The sequence below is a fragment of the Perna viridis genome, chromosome 8 (genome assembly GCF_037379345.1).
Source record: "Perna viridis isolate PV_CMFRI_1.1 ecotype Kerala chromosome 8, ASM3737934v1, whole genome shotgun sequence".
NCBI classification, from domain to species: Eukaryota; Metazoa; Mollusca; class Bivalvia; order Mytilida; family Mytilidae; genus Perna; species Perna viridis.
The window spans coordinates 568,603-587,061 of record NC_142452.1 but is presented as its reverse complement, the minus strand read 5'-3'; the positions used below and the strand labels follow the sequence as shown (position 1 = coordinate 587,061).

The following is an 18,459-nucleotide window of genomic DNA, read 5'->3' as shown; positions in this document are numbered from 1 at the left end:
ATATGTACTCTCTGATACTGTCACCATACGCTAGTCTAAAAGGATGAGTCTTAACAAGTTTTTTAAAAATATCTACAGATTGCACATGCCAAATATTATCAGGGAGACTGTTCCATAATGTTACTGGTGCTTTGTCAAACCTGCGTTCGCCACACATTTTCGTTCGAGCTCAAAGTATTGTTTAGAGTTTGGGATATTCAGATCGTAAAGTTCGAGTTGGATGGTATACACTCACAAGATCTTGCAGGTAAACAGGTGCCAAATTGTTAAGTGTCTTAAAGGTATGCAGTAAGATTTTGTACTGACTTCTATAGTGCAATGGTAGCCAATTAAGTGAGATTAGGACCAGTGTTATATGGTTGTGCTTGCGTTTTCTAGATATCAATTGAGCGGCAGTGTTTTGTAGTCGCTGTAGTTTGTTGATGCTGCTGGAGTTTATTCCATACAGCAGCACATTGCCGTAGTCTAGACGTGATGTCACTAAAGAACTTATTTATGTTAAATTCTGACTACGAAAATCGCCAAAATGCATCAAAAGAACCCCAGAAGTATAAATTGTGATAATACTAAACAGAAAATACCAATTAAGCCATATTTTACTGAAGCAATAACACTCTAGGGGTTTTGACATTGGAAAATATGTCAATTTAAGCGATTTTTCGGCAGGGTAGGGGTACATTTTTTTCATTTTACCGTAAAACCCTAAGTGTTACCACAACTTTCTTGGTACCATTGTAAAGCTGAAGATCATTGGGCTACATGATGATACATATTGCAGTTTACTTTGTTCTGTAGAAAGAAGAAGTTCGTAGAATAAAAAAAAAATTAAAAATTGATTTTTGCCACAAGCCCACCTACTATCATAGCCACAAGCCCACCTACTATCATAGCCCCAATGTCAATGCATTTACACTAGCTAAGCTGTAAAGCAGCCACAATTCCATTTCCAATGTTTGCCAGTTTGATGTTATCAGCTGTTATGCTGCATAATTCCCTCACAGCACCAAGGTCTCCAATAATAGTAATCACCATTAATTGTGATGTCATTATAATATAACTTATAATAAAGTATTTATTAAACATTAGTTTCAATGATATGATTACCTCACAAGAGATTCAAATACATACAGTATTGCAATGCTATAAAAAGTACATCTGTTACAAAATACATAATTATTGATTAGCCTGATAAATAGTATTGCCATGAACTTTCATTTTTTTCAGTGAAAATGAAGTACATGTATATGTAACTTACAAATGAACATCTCACTATTTGGCATTCAAATTCAATGCATGTAAAACAAAACACTGAACAATATTACAAATTTCATTGTATGAGGCCTGCATCCAGAATCACTTAAAAACCTGGAATAACAGTGTTGGAACTCATTTTTTTTACACTGAAGCCTAAATAGCAAGTGCAGTCTAAAATAGCTTGCAATATTTCCAACTGAGTCACCCAAATTTGGCAAGTAACTATTTTGCAATGCTGACCTAAAAAATATTTTTAATGTTTCTGACTTCGTTTTTTTTTAATTTTGAGCAAAGGAGAGTTACTACCTAACCCAACAGACTAGTTTACTCTTCGAATGGAGCAATGAATAGCAGTATACTTCAAATTAAAATATTTTGACTTATTGAAGCTGTTGTAAGTACTTGGATACATTTAAATAACTTATTTTAAATCAGAGGATCTAGAGAACCTGAATAGCTCACCTAGCCAAAAATAGTCTTAATAGCTTTCTTAAGCTGGACTCTTGACCTTTCCGTACTACTGTCACAAGAATCATTTAATCAATACAGAGCATCTTAATTACCCATCCTGTTTTCATATCATAAAATAAATCTCTAATCTACTACATGTAGCTGTGAAATTGTGAAATTGATGCATTTTTTGTATTTTTGGCTACTTTTTATACCTATATAAAAATAAATTTTTAAAGTTTTTTGATTCTACGAACTTCTTTCTACAGAACAAAGTAAACTGACATATGTATGTATCATCATGTAGCCCAATGATCCTCAGCTTTACAATGGTACCAAGAAAGTTGCGGTAACACTTAAAGTTTTGTGGTAAAATTAGAAGTACGTACCACTACCCAGCCAAAAAAAAAAAAAAAAAAGGTATATACCACTACTCTGCCAAAACAAAAACAAAAAAAAAACGGCTTAAATTGACATATTTACCAAAGTCAAAACACCTACAGTATTAATGCTTCAGTAAAATATGGCTTATTTGGGATTTTCTGTTTAGTATTATCACAATTTATACTTCATGGGTTCCTTTTGATGAATTTTGTTGATTTTCATAGTCAGAATTTATCAAAAAGAGTGAAAAATGGGATTTTCGATTTTTCTGTCAAAAGTCACATAAATTTGACTCTACAAGTTATTGCTCAACTCAAGCGTCTCGAATTTGGTATCAATCGATATATAATTTAATTTTCTACATAAATGAACCACGAAAAATTAATTTTCAAGAAAGGATATTCAAAAAAATGTAAAAAAATATTACTCCTTTCCCAATAAACTGGTCTCAGAATCAAACAGATTTCACAGCATACCAACACCATAAAACTCAGATTTTTAGGCATTCATAATTAAGATAATGATGTTCCCAATATATCTGATCAATTAAGGAGCTTATATTTTCTTTTTGGGGTAACAATTACCATAAAATTGAAAAAAAGGTGAATTTTCAGAATTTCAGAATTATCTTCTGTATCACTCAAAATTGTCTTTTTTTTATTTAGATTACCATAGTTTAAACAAGCTTTTGTGTGATACGGTACATTGATATAGTGTCTTAGCTTCAAAACGAGCCCAAGTAATAAATATTTGAACTTTTCCAAGTCAAGTTAGGTGGGAAACTGCCATCCCTACCCATGAAAAAAAATGCCTCAACATGAACTCAAATATTAATTTTTGGCATATCAATGATGTACAATAGACATGTTGGGTACTATTGTTTTAATTATCGATGTATCAAACATAAATTTTCATTTCAGGAGCGTATTTATCAGTTTCAATGTGACAAGAAGTTTTTCATAAAAAAGGGAATTTTCGGACATTCATTTTTCCTTCCATTTCACCTATAATTGGCAATTTTTTTTCAAATATCGTGCTTCAAATAAGCTTTTGTATATTCAACTTCAATTAAATAGTGGCTTATCTTTGTAATGAGCCTGAGTAATAAATATTTGAACTCTTCCAAGTCCAATTAGTTAAAAAAATTGCCATCCCACCCATGAAAAGAATACCTAAATGTTAACCAAAATTTTAATTTTTTTATTATTGATCAATGTTCTGCCAAGGTTTTTGAAAAATGGGATAAATTTCACCTATACGTCTAAATTATGTGGATGAATTTCTTAAAGGTGGGTGAGTTTTTTTTTTTTTCAGGTCAATAAAAATTGTCAAAAGAGTTTACTAAATACCTGTATTTACCTGTACTTCCCTTGGTACTTGATTTAATGGTCTTTTGTATATGTTCATGTCACATTGGTTTATGTTTGTGAACTGTGCATTTGTCAGTGTCTCACGAGAATTATAAAGATGATGAATTTATCATAATTACCTTTAGAGCTGTTTTTAGCAGGACACATTGACATGTACATTAAATTATCCATGGTAAGAGACTAACTTTAATTGAATTTATTGGTTAAAACAAAATCAACAACAAGTGAACAACATAAATGTCATTATGTGAACAAAAGTATAAAGAAACTTTTATAGCGAAGAAACCTCATCACACTCTTGAAATTCAAGAAAATCAAGCATATCTTTGTTTTGATGGACTGCCATATCTTTTTTTACCATAAACATTGTTTTGAATGCTGACAACAATCCAGATTCTTTTGTGGATATGGCTTTCATGATATGGGCATTGTTTTTGTTAGTCTGATACACAGGGAACATTTTATTGATTTGGTTTCATTGTCGTATGTTAGGAATTCGCGATAGCATGGGTCACTCAGCTATTCATGGCAAAAATTCTGGTGATTATTTAGGGATTTCGTGGTACTGTTTTCGCCCTGGTCAGTGACGATCTGGATGTCTTCGTCGTAGAAAGGCTGTTCTTGTATTACAACTGCACCCTTGTCATTGTTTTTGTCTGTGGCCATGTAGCCAACCAGATTCAAGAAGAAACTGGTGATTCGCTTTTTCTTGGCACTAGCGGCTGCCACGTTGTTTTATGCTTTTAAAATTTTAGATTTCCACATTAAACAAGCACCACATGCTTGTTGTGTTTAAATTAAAAAGCCCGTAACCGGAAGTTATTGCTAACATTTGAAAATATGATACGCCCCGAGGCCTCACAAAAACTTTGTGTACCTGAGCTACCGATGAATTTTTAAGCGTGAAAATTATAAATAGAAGCAAATTTTATGAGTGATTTCCAAAAATTATGCGTGAAGTATGCAAATACACAGCCTTGGCAGAACACTGATCTATGTAAAAAAGACATGTTGGGTACTATTGTTTTAATTATCGATGTATTCAACATATCTTCTCATTTCAGGTGAGTTTCAAGCTGACAAAAATGAGTTTTTCATAAAATGGGGAATTTTCATATTTTCATATTTTCTTCCATTTCACCTGTAAATGGGCAAAGCTTTTCAAGTACTCTACTTCAAACAAGCTTTTGTATATTCAAACACATTTATGTAGCATCTTATCTTTCTAATGAGCCAAGAATGGTATCCCTATCCACTAAAATCTGCCCCAATGTGAAAGGAAATGATTGCTTATAGCATATGTGAACTGTAGGAAATATCTGTCTGACATTTATTATGGTATCTTCTTGTATCAATCACATTGTCAAGCAAAATTATACTATAATTGTCCCGAAACCGACAAAAAAATTAAAACATGAGGCTCGCAGGGGCCTGAATTCCTCACCTTATGAATTTTGTCTTTCAAGAGCAATAAATTTAACAAAAAGTTGTCCAACAATTTTGACTCAAAGACTTTGGTAGAACTTATCATAAGGATCATTTCAGCAATGAAAGTTTCTATCTATCGAAGTTTTCAAGATATTGTCTGAAAACTGTAAAAAAAAAAAAACCAAAAAACCCCATCATTTTTCCCTTTCAAGGGCAAAAACTCTTACAAGGAGTTGTCTGACGACTTTTATCCCTGAAGACTTTTGTAGTCCTAAAAATCAAGATCATTTCAGCTATTAAAAAAATTTGGCTAAACCTTACAGTTTTGGAGATAATTATGCAAAAAAAATACTGTCTGACCTCTATGTTCTATTTTTAGTAACAGAGGCCATGTTTTTTCGACAGATCCATAATCCCCACATCAGTTCTATGCAGGATACCCCTAGGAACATTTGTACCAAGTTTGGTTCCATTTGATCAGGTAGTGTCAGAGGAAAATATTTTTGAATGAAATAACATTAAAAATAACAAAAAACGTTGAAAACGAGCAATTACTCCAACATGGCTGAACAGATTAAAACAAAAATTTCACAACAGATAGATCTCATCATGCTGAACACTTTTATCCTGTCAGAATTATGTAAAAAACTACTGTTTGACCTGTATGTTCTATTTTTAGTAACGGCAGCCATGTTTTTCGACGGATCAAAAATCCCAACTTTAGTACTATGCAGGATATCCCTAGAAACATTTATACCAAAACCAATTTATACCAGTTTGGTTTCAATTGGTCAAGTATTGTCAGAGGAGAAGAGTTTTGAAAAATTGTTCACGATGAAGACGTTGACTGACGCCAAGTAATGGCAATAGCTTACATGGCCTTTGGCAAGGTGAGCTTATAAAAATAATAAACCTCATTGATTATCTACATGTAGATATACAAGTTTACTAGTACTAAGGGAAATTTGTCACTGATTTTCTAAATGGAATTTATTTTTACAATTTAGTTTATGGGGTCATTTGGTAAATGCGAAATAAAAAATATATTGCTGCAAAAATTTCCAGTTATAGGGTATACATTTGTGCATTTGAAAGGTTGCTCTAAGCAAAAAAATTTATGAATTAAGTTTTAAATACATTTTGTATATAATCAAATTGTCAAGGTGGCTTCTCATGGAAGAACCTAAAATTCCTATCTTTGTCACCTGTCCAATGGTATATACCATATTATTAATATATGCCAAAATGAAATTAAAGAAATACATCTTTATGCAAATAATTCATATTATCCGGTTTGTCCATTCACTTTTGTTTTTATATGCATGATATACGTCAATTTCTTATTGTGCGTATCTATTTTTCTTGTCTAGTTTTTATACTTGGATCATGTTCTTTTTTTACTATCATTCTAATCCTGGTTCCTTAATTTTCCTGAAAAATCATATTGTGTGTGTTTTGTCTTATGTATTGTATTGGTAATAGAGGACTAATGGTAATCAATATAAATTTAACCTTTGGCCTTAGAAGCACTGACAGCCCAATTTCAGTCTGACAGGAAGTTTACAGGTAATACACCCGGAAGTACTGGTAAGAATCTTTAACTTGTTTCGTATCTTTAACAAAAATATAATTTAGGAAAGTTTAGATAAATTATGAAAAAAAATATAGTTGATGCAAAATTATAAAAAGCATAAATTATTGCTTTAAAAATTCAATATATTCAACTTTGTTTTCTTACAGGTTACACCTGCCTCATACATTGTATTTACATGTGTTCATATGTTGAATTGAACCAAATAGAATTCTGTAAAATGTGAGGGTTACCAGCCATATCACATCAAAAATTATGAACGAGATAAATTATGCTCTATAAAATCAAAAACCATCTAGATGTTATACCATCAAATTCAAGAATCAGGAAAAAACCATCATCTCAGACAGACACATCCATACTTCAAGAGATGCATACCAGCATTCATTTTTCCCTTACAACATACTTCAGTGGAACCAACTCCCTGCATCACTTGTTAACCCTCCATTTATAGATAGCTTCAGATAACAGATTACCCCAGCTGCTCTTTGTGCTATAATCTAAACAATACCTTGATCATTGTACATAGTTTTCATCACATTGCTCATTTCTAGCACTTATATTATTGAGTTGTAAATATTTGTTTATTTTTTGTCCACACATGCAACACTTACAGTTTTAAATATTCAAAAGTCTGATTGCATACTGTATACCTAAAGAAGAATAACTTATTTTGTTCCCTTTTCTCTTTGATCTTTTTAAACTTTTTCAAATTTCATGTAACTGCCACCTCAGTGAGAGATATATTTACTTCCTGTGGTACTCTGGAGTAACACCCTACATGTATACTACAGGTACCACAAATGTATGTGTACAACGTCAAGTCTAAATATCTATCAAAACTCTATATATAAATGTATCACGGCTCACGCTACTGAGTGATTTGGGTGAAACAGTCACCCTGGAGTCACTGACTTTGCCCTCAGACAACACCAAAAGCGAAGTGAAATCGCCCTCTCATTTTCAGACATCGCCCATGATCGGGACTGTACTCTGTCATTTAGTGGTATTTTGACCAGAGTTTTCTCTCTTTCCATAATAATATATAAAAAAATGGTGCTGTTCTAGAAAATAAATTGTAAAAATTTTTGAAATCTATCGAATTATCAGTTACAAGCAAGTATTTCAATCAGCTTCTTGTTTCAAACATTTAAGACTGGATACAGAAAGAACATTTTTCACTCCAGCTTACGATAATTCATGTTTTACCTTTCACATTTCGTTACGAAACATGCAAATTTGTCCTGCGGGTTCTTTGGACTTAGGTTAAATTTATCTCAATAGATAATTCGGTAGAAAACCCAAAGTGTTTCTTTTGATCGTCACGTTTCATAACAGAACAGTAAATTCTCCTTTTCCACAGAACGTTTTTAAGCTTGAGACAAGTTTGTACCGACAGCTACAATATGTGTCAATATTAAGTATCAGTCTTGATTTTGTCAGTAATAAATTTTTAACATGACTATTGAGTCTTTATCAACTTATATCAAGAGGCTGGATATTTTGAACAAGATATCATTATGGATCAAGTGGGATCAGGAAATAAACAGAACAAAATGAAAATTCCAACAGAATGTCACAGCCTGAAAATTTTCTATTCTAATGCTGCAAAAAAAAGACAAAATCAATAGGACAATGCATTGCAAGAAGCTCAATCATATATTAAATTTGCAATAATAATTAGGTAAGGGTAGAGGTATAGATAAGAAATTCAATTTCATGAATATATAATAGAGTCAATCATTCAGTCAGCAGGCTAATTTCATTTTGTTCAAAATATTTAGCTACTTACATATGTAAGTAACAAGTAAAAAGTAACACCCAACATATCTCAATAAAAGAAAATGAATATATGAAAATGCTTGCTTATATCGTGTGCATGTAAGTAACATGTAACGCATATAATTTTAAGAAAACATTAGTAAATGATGCTCATACGCATTCACTTCTCCCTGTTCATCCCCACTTCTCCCTAAGGTCTCTCTGAAAGAAAAGTCAATTCTCCCAGTTTTTCTCAAGTAGCTTGAGCCCTGAATGTATAAGTATTTTCAGTCTATTCAGAATATTTGCATTGGATATTGCAGGTCAGTGAGAACCATTAATTGATATATCATATCTCAACTGACATATGCAAGTATAGACCAACTCACATATAATTCACTTTTTTTCAAAATTAAATCTTTATTTGACTGATTGACTGTTGAGCAGAATATTTCAACTATATTCAGGCAATGAACATACACATGTAACATGGATGATAAAATGAACATGAAATGATGAAGAAATGAAATATGGGATGGGACACAAGGATAATGGGGTAAACAAATTTTGATTGCCACTGGAAATAGGGAGAGATAGGTAGGGTTGGGCAATTAAGCCTTCTGTGGCGGAGCCCTATGGTTCCTACTCCAGAATACCACAAATGGGTTCTTTAACATGTGAAGAATGTGGCATCTTTCCCAACATGCTGCACCACTATGATTTATGGTCAGGTTGTCCATATTATGCCCTGACGATCCAGCATGTAACATGCCTGGGGTACCCCATTCCACCAACTGGGGCACACAACCCAGTTGCTCCGAGGGCAGAGCGCCCTACCACCGGCCAGGGTTCTGAGCACTATTTAATCACCGTTTACGACAAGCTTAGCACTGTTGCAGGCCTATTCTTTGACACCCGAACCCGCACAGGGCAAATCTTGGTCTGAGAAAGGTGCATCCCTTTTCAAAACAAAACCCAATATATGACCCTTACTGTGCCCCCAAAAAAGTATTTTCTTTTTGTTGAAGCATGCTGCATTTCTTGAGCCTGCCTGGTTACAATATCTCTTTTGTTGTTTCAACTGTTCCATTGACCTTCAAAAGTGATGATCAAGCACTTAAATAGGGTCAAAATGCTATTTTTCAACTGACTCTTACCTGTTGAGTTAAAACATATTTTCAATTGACCGCACACATTATTGATTTCCATTGGCTGGTAATTAGGGCCAATGAAATGGATAAAATAACAATAGGTGAACGTAGGAATGTAATTTTTAATTAAATGCAGCACGATGTGTTGACATCTAGAACCTGAAATGACAGGAATGGCATCACACTTCAGCATGGTTTCCTGAAAAGAATGCTCCATTTTCAATTAAAGATTTTTTTTGAGAAAATAGAGAATTATATGTCAATTGGTGGATTATATGTCAGCTGAGATGTAATATACCATTTAGTGGTTCTCACTGACCTGTATTGTTTAATATATGTTTTGTAACTCCTTCAGTGAAAGAAATTAGCAGTAGACCTACGGACTGAGTGAGTGAGTCTACGTAAAAATCAAGCAGGTCTATGATGAAATTGGCTCAATTTCCTTTAAAATCTACAGTGCAGTCTACATAAAATTGTGATGGGTCTATGTTGACCAAAAATTAATTAGGATTGGTACAAATTAAATGACCTGTTAGACACCATGTTACTGTTATATGTACTGTATGATGCAATGTTTGTTTTCGGTCTACTGAACAGACCCCGAATGAATGGAATCGTGACAACAGCTTTATATGAAAAATAAACAAAGAAAATAAAGATTTCTCTTGCTTACTATTTTCACATATCATATCTAAACCGTTGTCATGATATATACAAACTAAGTCGTAGACAACGAAATATTTCCTTTCATGCTGTAAGGACCACGTGTCGACTGTTTTGTTATTGTCTGACACGGTTGAAAGAGTAAGCCATGTTTCGTGAAAATACGCTATCAGACGGGGTTAAGAGGGAACGTAACTGGTATCTACTTACCAGAAGATCAACCTGGGCTTCGTTATCGTCAATTATTTCATCCCCAGCATCTTCGCCATTCGTTCGTCTGCTCATTGAATCGTTGGTGCTGTGAGACGACATGTTTTTTTACCGCGGAAATTCGGAACCATATACGGACACAGCCGAGCAAATTCTACGGAACGCAGTTTGTGTCATGTGCGTCTCCACAGTTTTTAGTGGAGTCCGAGTTGCTCATCTGCTTTTGTTACTTTGTATGTATGATTTTAGTTACTCTATGTTCTTTGTGTATGTCTGTTTTCCATGTCTGGTCTTAGTGCCTGGATTACATTCTTTTGATTACCGCTATAACCTTGGTTCCCTTGATTACTTTTCCACACCTTGCAAGTAGGGACCTCCGTAAGACTCTTAACACTTTCGAGTTATGAATCATAGGGCATGCACACAGCGGGCGGTGGTAGTTCAAGACAGGAATATGAGCTCTTTTAATTTATTGAGGTCCTACATTTCTAGTTGGTGTGGTGGGGAAAATATTTCTGTATGTAGCTCTTGTAAATACCAGCCCTTGCTGTCCAGACCAAGATCCCAACTGGTAAATATATGCTTTCTGCAATTTTATGTTTTAGCATGTATACTTATTTTGCTATTATTTGCTTTATATGCGCTACCCTTGATATTTTATTTTGCTGCTTATTGTAGTTATGCATGTATGCCATATTATTAGTCCATGGGCTTGGAGGGTCCACCGTGCACCCACACTAATTAACTTCATTGTGATTTTTAGGTACCATATACCTTCCATTATCGAATCAATTTGTCGCCAAGGAATATTCTCGGGCCCTTTTTCAGTTTAAGACTATATTTGTACAACACTGGGTCAAAGAGCCAAGATTTTTGATACTCAATTGTATGAGCGTCTAAGCCTTTCTGTGATAGCATGTGTGAACAAACTAACAAATATAGGTATCATCGTGTAGCCTAATGTGTAAGCTTTACAATGGCACCATGAAAATTGCTGTAAAACTTATGCTTATGGAGTAAAACGAAAAAAAAGTACCTCTACCCCGCCAAAAAATCGCTTAAATTTACATATTTTTCAATGTCGAACCCCTAGAGTATTAATGCTTCAGTAAAAAATGGCTTATTTGGCATTTTCTGTTTAGTATTTTCACAATTTATACTTCTGGGGTTCTTTTAATGAATTTTGGACTTTTTCGTAGTCAGAATTTATCAAAAAATGCAACAAATGGGATTTTCGATTCGGTCAAAATTCACATAAATTCGACTCTACAAGTTATAGCTCAAGTGAAACGTCTCAAATTTGGTATGATCATTCGATAGATAACTTAATTTTCTACACTAATGAACCACGAAAAATTAATTTTCAAGAAACAATTTTCAAAAAATGTTAAAAATAATACTTCTACCTGTAGAAAAATGGTCTAAGTATCAAACATATTTCTCGTTCAAATCATACCGACACCGTAAAACTCATATTTTAGGCATTCATAATTAAGATAATGATGTACCTAATATATCCGATCAATTGAGGCGCTCAGATTTTCTTTTTGGGGTGACAATTGCAATAAAATCGTAAAAAGGGTAATCTTCAGAGTTTCAGAATTTCTTCTATATCACCATCCTCCCAAGTCATGGATTTGAGTCCACCCTCGCTCCCTCAAACCCTGACATCACTCATTCATATTTTGCGGGTGTCGTCCAGCGCCATCTAGTGAGTTACTTAAATTTTACCCGGATCCACAATCCAATCAAATCACTCGTAATAGAAACTCTTCGATATAACTTACAAAGTGGCTACATGTAACGTCATTTTTTTTTCAGTAAAGACTCTAAACAGAATCTACAGTTATCATTTTTGCTCATATTGCATCATTTGTGACATCATACAACTTTCAGTTACTATATCGGATCGTCCATTATCTCGTATTATTATTTACCATTCCACAGACATTCTATGTTAAATCGATTTTCATTGGTGCTTCTCATCCGGAGAAGCAACCAATCGGAATTGGCTGGACGATACCCGCTAAATATGAATGAGTGATGTCAGGGGTTTGAGGGAGCGAGGGTGGACTCAAAACCCTGACTTGGGAGGATGCTATATCACACGATATTGTCTCTTTTTCTACTACCGTAGTTTAAACAAGCTTTTGTGTGATACAGTACATTAATATAGTGTTTTAGCTTCAAAATGAGCACAAGTAATAAATATTTGAACTTTTCCAAGTCAAGTTAGGTGGAAAATTGCCACCCCTACATATGAAAAAAAAATGCCTCAACATGAACTCAAATGTTAATTTTTGGCATATAAACGCTGTACAATAGACATGTTGGGTACTACTGTTTGAATTATCGATGTATTCAACATATTTTTCATTTCAGGCGCGTACTTGTCTCATTTTACCGCAACCTGAAGTTTTACCGCAACTTTCTTGGTACCATTGTAAAGCTGAGACATTGGGCTACATGTACATGATGATACATACATGTGTCGGTTTCCTACGGTGGCAGAATGCGGCCATGAAAAAAAAATTATGTTGTTCCCTTAAGAAAGTATTTAGTTCACACAAGATAAGTTTCTCGTTCCCTCAAGAAAATATGTCGTCCCCTCAAGATACTATTTCGTTCCCACAAGATACATATATCGTTCCCTTAAGATAATATGTGGTTCCCACAAGATAATATGTCGTTCCTACAAGATAACTATATCGTACCCACAAGATAATATATGTCGTTCCCACAACATAATCAATATTTATGTTGTTCCCTCAAGAAAGTATGTAGTTCCCACAAGATAAGTTTGTCGTTCCCACAAGATACATATATTGTTCCTTCAAGAAAATATGTCGTTCCCACTAGATAATATGTCGTTCCCACTAGATAACTATCTCGTTCGCACAAGATATGTGGTTCCCACAAGATAAATATCTCGTTCCCACAAGATAATATCTCGTACCCACAACATATTTATAATTCCGTACACACAACTCTCATTCTGCACAAGGGGACTAAGGAGTCAAGACGTGATGGTCACAGTGACTTAAAGAGATTGATCCCGAAAAGGTAAAGCGCCTCTTAACGCACACTACCTCACTATTCCCTAACCCCCAAACATTAAAATCTATCGTTGGTTCAAATTTCAGACAAAAAATGTAACTCTTATTGGAGTTAGAGTCCTTGAAAGTGTCATTTTTTGTGTGTGAATTTTTCCAGTTTTTCCTTATTATTTAGAAAACGGAAGCAGATTGATATTCAAATAACATTTGAAAATTGTTGAGCATTGTAAGGTCTATTCCTGGTGCATTTTTCAGAAATATGTGTTGATCCTTCTTGAAGTTACGACAATTGAAAGAGTAATTCTTGGTGATTTTTTCCAGTTATAGCAGATTATCAAGAAAACAATGACAGATTGATGATTAATGTAATTGAGAAAAAATGGTTGCAATAATAAGGTCTGTCATTTGTTAAAATTTCAGAAAAATTTGTTGATCCTTTTTAGAGTAATAGCTCATAAAAGTGTCATTTTGCTGATTATTTCGGAAAGAATAGCAGATCACTTGAATGTAAATAGGAAAAAATAGTTAAAAGCTTAATCAAATACGATCTATTCTTCATGCAAATTTGCATAAGTATTTGACCATTTAAAACGGATAAAATTTGACCAAAACAAATGTCTAGCGATTTGTCGAACTTTCACTTTTTGAACGTTTGGAACGTTTTCCGTCGATCGGGTAATGTAGAAACAAAACGAAATCATGAATTTCCGGTTAAGATAACAAGAACTAGACACTTATACGCATCTCTGCAATTACAAGTATAGAACATGCAACTGAAAGAGACAAAAAAATCGAAATCAAAGGGATATAAAATGACTAAGAGTATCTGTAGTTTGTGTTAATAACAAACGTAAGAATAAACAAAAAACAAAAAAGAATAAAACTAACTAAGGGGTTTTTTAACGTCCTTGACTACCCTGTCGGGTTTCGCATGGACGGCCCACTTTGGTGGGCTTTAAATAATTTTTCTATTTATTTAAATTGTATTTATAACCAAAAAAAGTTGTTTAAAAAAATAGGAAAAAGGTAATATAAATTATGAATAGCTGCAATGTTAGAAATTAAATAGTGAATAGTAAATATGAAATTTAAAAATGGACCATGTAAAGGAGGAAAATGCCAAGTTGGATGGAGAAGCGAAAAGGACAACCAGTCGGACCCAGAAGGCGGAAGACCTGTGTGATTTAGTTTGCCAAAAAGTGTATGCGTTTTAGAGTCAAATGGGTGTGGTTTAGTGAATATTCAAAGGTGAAGTGCAAATTTAATAATTGATAATGTTGGAGTTTCAGTTACCAAAGGTGTATGTTTTTTTAGAATGCCGAAAAATTTATGCCGAGCCAAAAAGTGTATGTAAATTTAGACTGCCTTGTCTAGCCGGGCATAGTTCCTGGATTTTACCGTGCTAGCACACGACATAAGTACGCAGTTTTAATAACGCCACACGAGACCGTTCCAGCTCAAGCTTCTGGTGAATGGGTTGACCAATTTTTGTTTAATAAGTTTGAAAACTGGATTGATTATCATTGGTTAGATTGGTCAACTTTTAGAATTTAACAAGTGTAAATGTAAATCCAAAATTTACGCGTGGAGAACAGCCAGAAGTTAACCCAAAGAAACAAATAAAAAAATGTATTTGTAAGCCAAAGTAGTAAAATAAGGAAAATAAAAAATAAAAAAATTATTATTTGGGAGTTTTTTTTTTAAGAAGAACGCACGCGACATTATACTACCCACGACTGGAGCTATCGGCGCGGTAGATATGTTTCATATGCATATGTGTACATGATTCACAAAAGTAAAAAAAAATAATTATAGTAAAAAATAAATAAATAAAATGAGAGATTATGTGTATAAATATATTGCATTGTGGAACCCCATATCAGGTGATTAATTTTATTTTAATTCAATTATATATTAATTTGTTTTTTTTATTCAAAAAGAATAGAATAAATTGTTACATAGCTTACTGGAATTCGATCGGAGTAGAATGACTGAAACGCAAAATAGGGCTGACAGAACTTTACAAATGTATAGAAAAGCAGAATGCTAATAGATCAAATGAATGCAGAAAAGGGAGTCATAAATATGTTTTATTTTGGAAAACGCAAAAGAGCAAATGCAAAAATAAATCAATGAGCGGCTATCTGATGGGTGTTGATGAAAGCCCGATTTTCTGATAGATAGAAAGCTCTTTCAATCGAAATACTAAGTTGTGAAAGGCCCAAATTCTGCTATTGGTACATGTAACATAAAATCAAGCATGTATATCAAAATGCACATTTTAACTTATCGCAGGAGAAAGTTGCTATATTCCCTCTCTAGCAGAGTGTGCATATGTGTGGCGGTTGCATTCCATGCTGCGGTGCACATGCATGTGCAAATTTAATTTATCGGTAGTTATGTTAATCAAATTAATTAATCTTTTCGATTTTTTAAGAAATATTCAAGATGTTTTAATTGCTACCAATAAAAAATTATTGTATATTTTGCTTTACTGTACCCAAAAAGTCCAGCGCCGATGTAAACATATTAATATTTCTTTTTCAGATTTTTCTTAGAATATGGAAAAATGGTGGCTTCCATCTCTGTATTCCTATTTCCGACACGGATATTCTTACTCAGAAATGAAGCTTTTACTTCAGGATAAACATGATATCTGTATTAGTACACGGCATTTACGTCGAATTGCAAATTCTATTGGGCTTTATAAACGCAAACAATCAAGTATAGAAAGATGCTATGATTTTATTCAATCGTTTCTGACGAAGACAAATGGATCACATGGATATCGCTTTGTTCATCAACAGTGTATAAAGAACAACTTAGTGATTAGCATGGAAAACGTTGGTGTTATTCCGAAAGCTTTGGATAGGCAAGGTGTTGAATTTCGGAAAAGACGCAAGTTAAAATGCAGAGAGTACATATCTTGTGGACCCAACAGCATTTGGCATATAGACGAGTACGATTAACTCAAACCTTTCGGCATAACCATTCACGGATGTATAGATAGTTTTTCTAGAAAACTTATATGGTTGAAGGCTGGAATAACGAACAATGACCCAAAAGTTATAGCAGGATACTATATCGAAGCTGTCGTAGGACTGAAATGCCCGAAATCGGTCAGAAGTGACTTTGGAACAGAAAATAAGTTTGTTGAACATATGCAGCGATTCTTCCACCGAAATAGTATCCATTCGGTTAAGTGCTATATTTACGGCTCAAGTACACACAATCAGTTTGTTTGTTTGTTTGTTGGAGTTTAACGTCCGAGCAGCAATATTTCAGCTATATTCAGACAATGAACATGAAATGGATGATAAAGTGAACATGAAATGAAAAAAAGAAAGGATGGGTCACAAGGATAATAGGGTCGACAAATTTTGATTGCCACTGGAAAAAGGGGGGATGGGTAAGGTCGGGCAATTTAGCCTCCTGTGGCGGAGCGCAAAGGTTCCTACTCCTATCGAATACCACAGCAAGGTTCTTTAACGTGGAAGGAACGTGGCATCTTTCCCAACACGGTGCACCACTATGGTTTGCGGTCAGGTTTTCCGTATTATAGCCTGACAACCCCAGCATGCAACACGCCAGGGGTACTCCATTCCACCACCTGGGGCACACATCCCAGTTGCTCTGTGGGCAGAGCGCCTAGCCCCCGGCTAGATTTCTGAGCACTATTTAGTCGCCTTATACGACAAGCTTAGCGCTGCTGCAGGCCTATTCTTTTAACACCCGGGCCTGCACGGGGCTACACAATCAGAGAATTGAATCGCTGTGGGCAATGTTCCGCAAACAGTGTGCGGAGTTTTGGATAAATCTGTTCAAACTGCTGAAACATTATAATCTTTTCAACGGATCAATCTTGGACGTGACGTAAACTTAATTCAATTTTGTTTTATGGAGCTTATTCAGGTATGTATAAATCTTAGTTGTTACAAGTTCTAAAAGTTTTCGCGAGTGCAAGAGAAATCCCATTTCTAGATGATCCTAGATTCATTTTCTATAATGTTTTATGGGCGTACAAGCTGGTCATGATTGTAAATGATTTGTCTACCTCCCGTGCACAATATAACGTCTCCTTCATAGTTTATTTAACACATAATAGACCATTTTGTGGTAAGTTAATGAGAATGCTCAATATACACTTCCACGAGGTAGGGCTTGGGTAGAACAAAAAAATTTTCCTGGCGGAAATGTATATTGAGCATGCGTAGACTAACCCATTGTTAGCAAAAAGGGTCTATTCATGGAAGGGTAAATTTCTGGGGATTGGATTATACTATGGTTAGTCGATTTATGCCTAAAATTTTACCATGAGCGTTAGCGATAAATTATACGAAACACGTTTCAACTCTTGCGTGACAAATTAATGATTTTTTTCTTCCCTTCGTTTCGCATTTTACAGTTTCGTTTCGCAGTTTATAGATTTCACTTCGATTCGTTTCGATTTCGTTTCGCATTTTATAACTACCCCAGCGGATTAGGAAATTAGTAATCTGATTATTGATAATATTTGCTTATTTTTCTAGAAAGATATAAAAGCTTTTGTATCAGATTGGAATCAGCACAAAATAAGGCACAACTCATCAACAGCCGCATCTTCAGGGAGGCCATACCTATTACACAGAATGCTAGCGTTGCACACACTTCTCATTGCTCAGGCTCCCATGGTGTGGTATTGTTTCCTAAATATCAAAACAATAGAAAATGGAGGAATACCGTTTGAAAAGTACGTGTGACCACTCATGAAATACATATTTCAAGTTCTGGAAAACATCAAAGTTACTCTCTTGCTTCCCACCCGTCACACATTCCATCTAGGGGTATGCTTAGAGATCTCTAGCTAAAAGCACAAAGGTGAAAGAAGGGCTTGGTCTTTCTTCAAAAAACAAAAAAAAAAAAAAAATATAAAAAGCCACACAAATGAGTTGTTTAAGTAACATGTTCAACTTGACTTGAAATATCTCCACAGCTATAAGAGATTGGATGGTATCTGGTCCGTGGATCAGGGATGATGGTTTAAGGCTCGTTAACCAAGTGTTATGTGCAGAATGTTAAGCACCCGTCCAACACGAACATAGATATAGCCATTAACAAAAACCTTGATCAAATCAATTCTGCGGAAGATGTATTTCAAGATA

At 34.4% G+C, this 18,459-nt stretch overlaps 1 protein-coding gene and 1 long non-coding RNA gene across 2 annotated transcripts in view; one reads left to right on the top strand and one right to left on the bottom strand.

Moving 5' to 3' along the window:
* Positions 1-10,390, bottom strand: part of LOC148608731 (sodium- and chloride-dependent glycine transporter 2-like) — a 50,256-nt gene extending 39,866 nt beyond the window's left edge. Inside the window, exon 1 of the mRNA XM_088541341.1 lies at positions 10,263-10,390. Coding sequence (XP_088397467.1) covers positions 10,263-10,364 — 102 coding nt within the window. The 5' untranslated portion in view covers positions 10,365-10,390. The remainder of the gene's footprint in view (positions 1-10,262) is intronic.
* A 514-nt stretch (positions 10,391-10,904) lies between these two features.
* On the top strand, positions 10,905-18,232 carry LOC148608730 (uncharacterized). Its single transcript, XR_015914595.1, has 2 exons — positions 10,905-17,230; positions 17,848-18,232. It is a non-coding gene; the product is annotated as an uncharacterized LOC148608730 (long non-coding RNA).
* Positions 18,233-18,459: the final 227 nt, after the last annotated feature.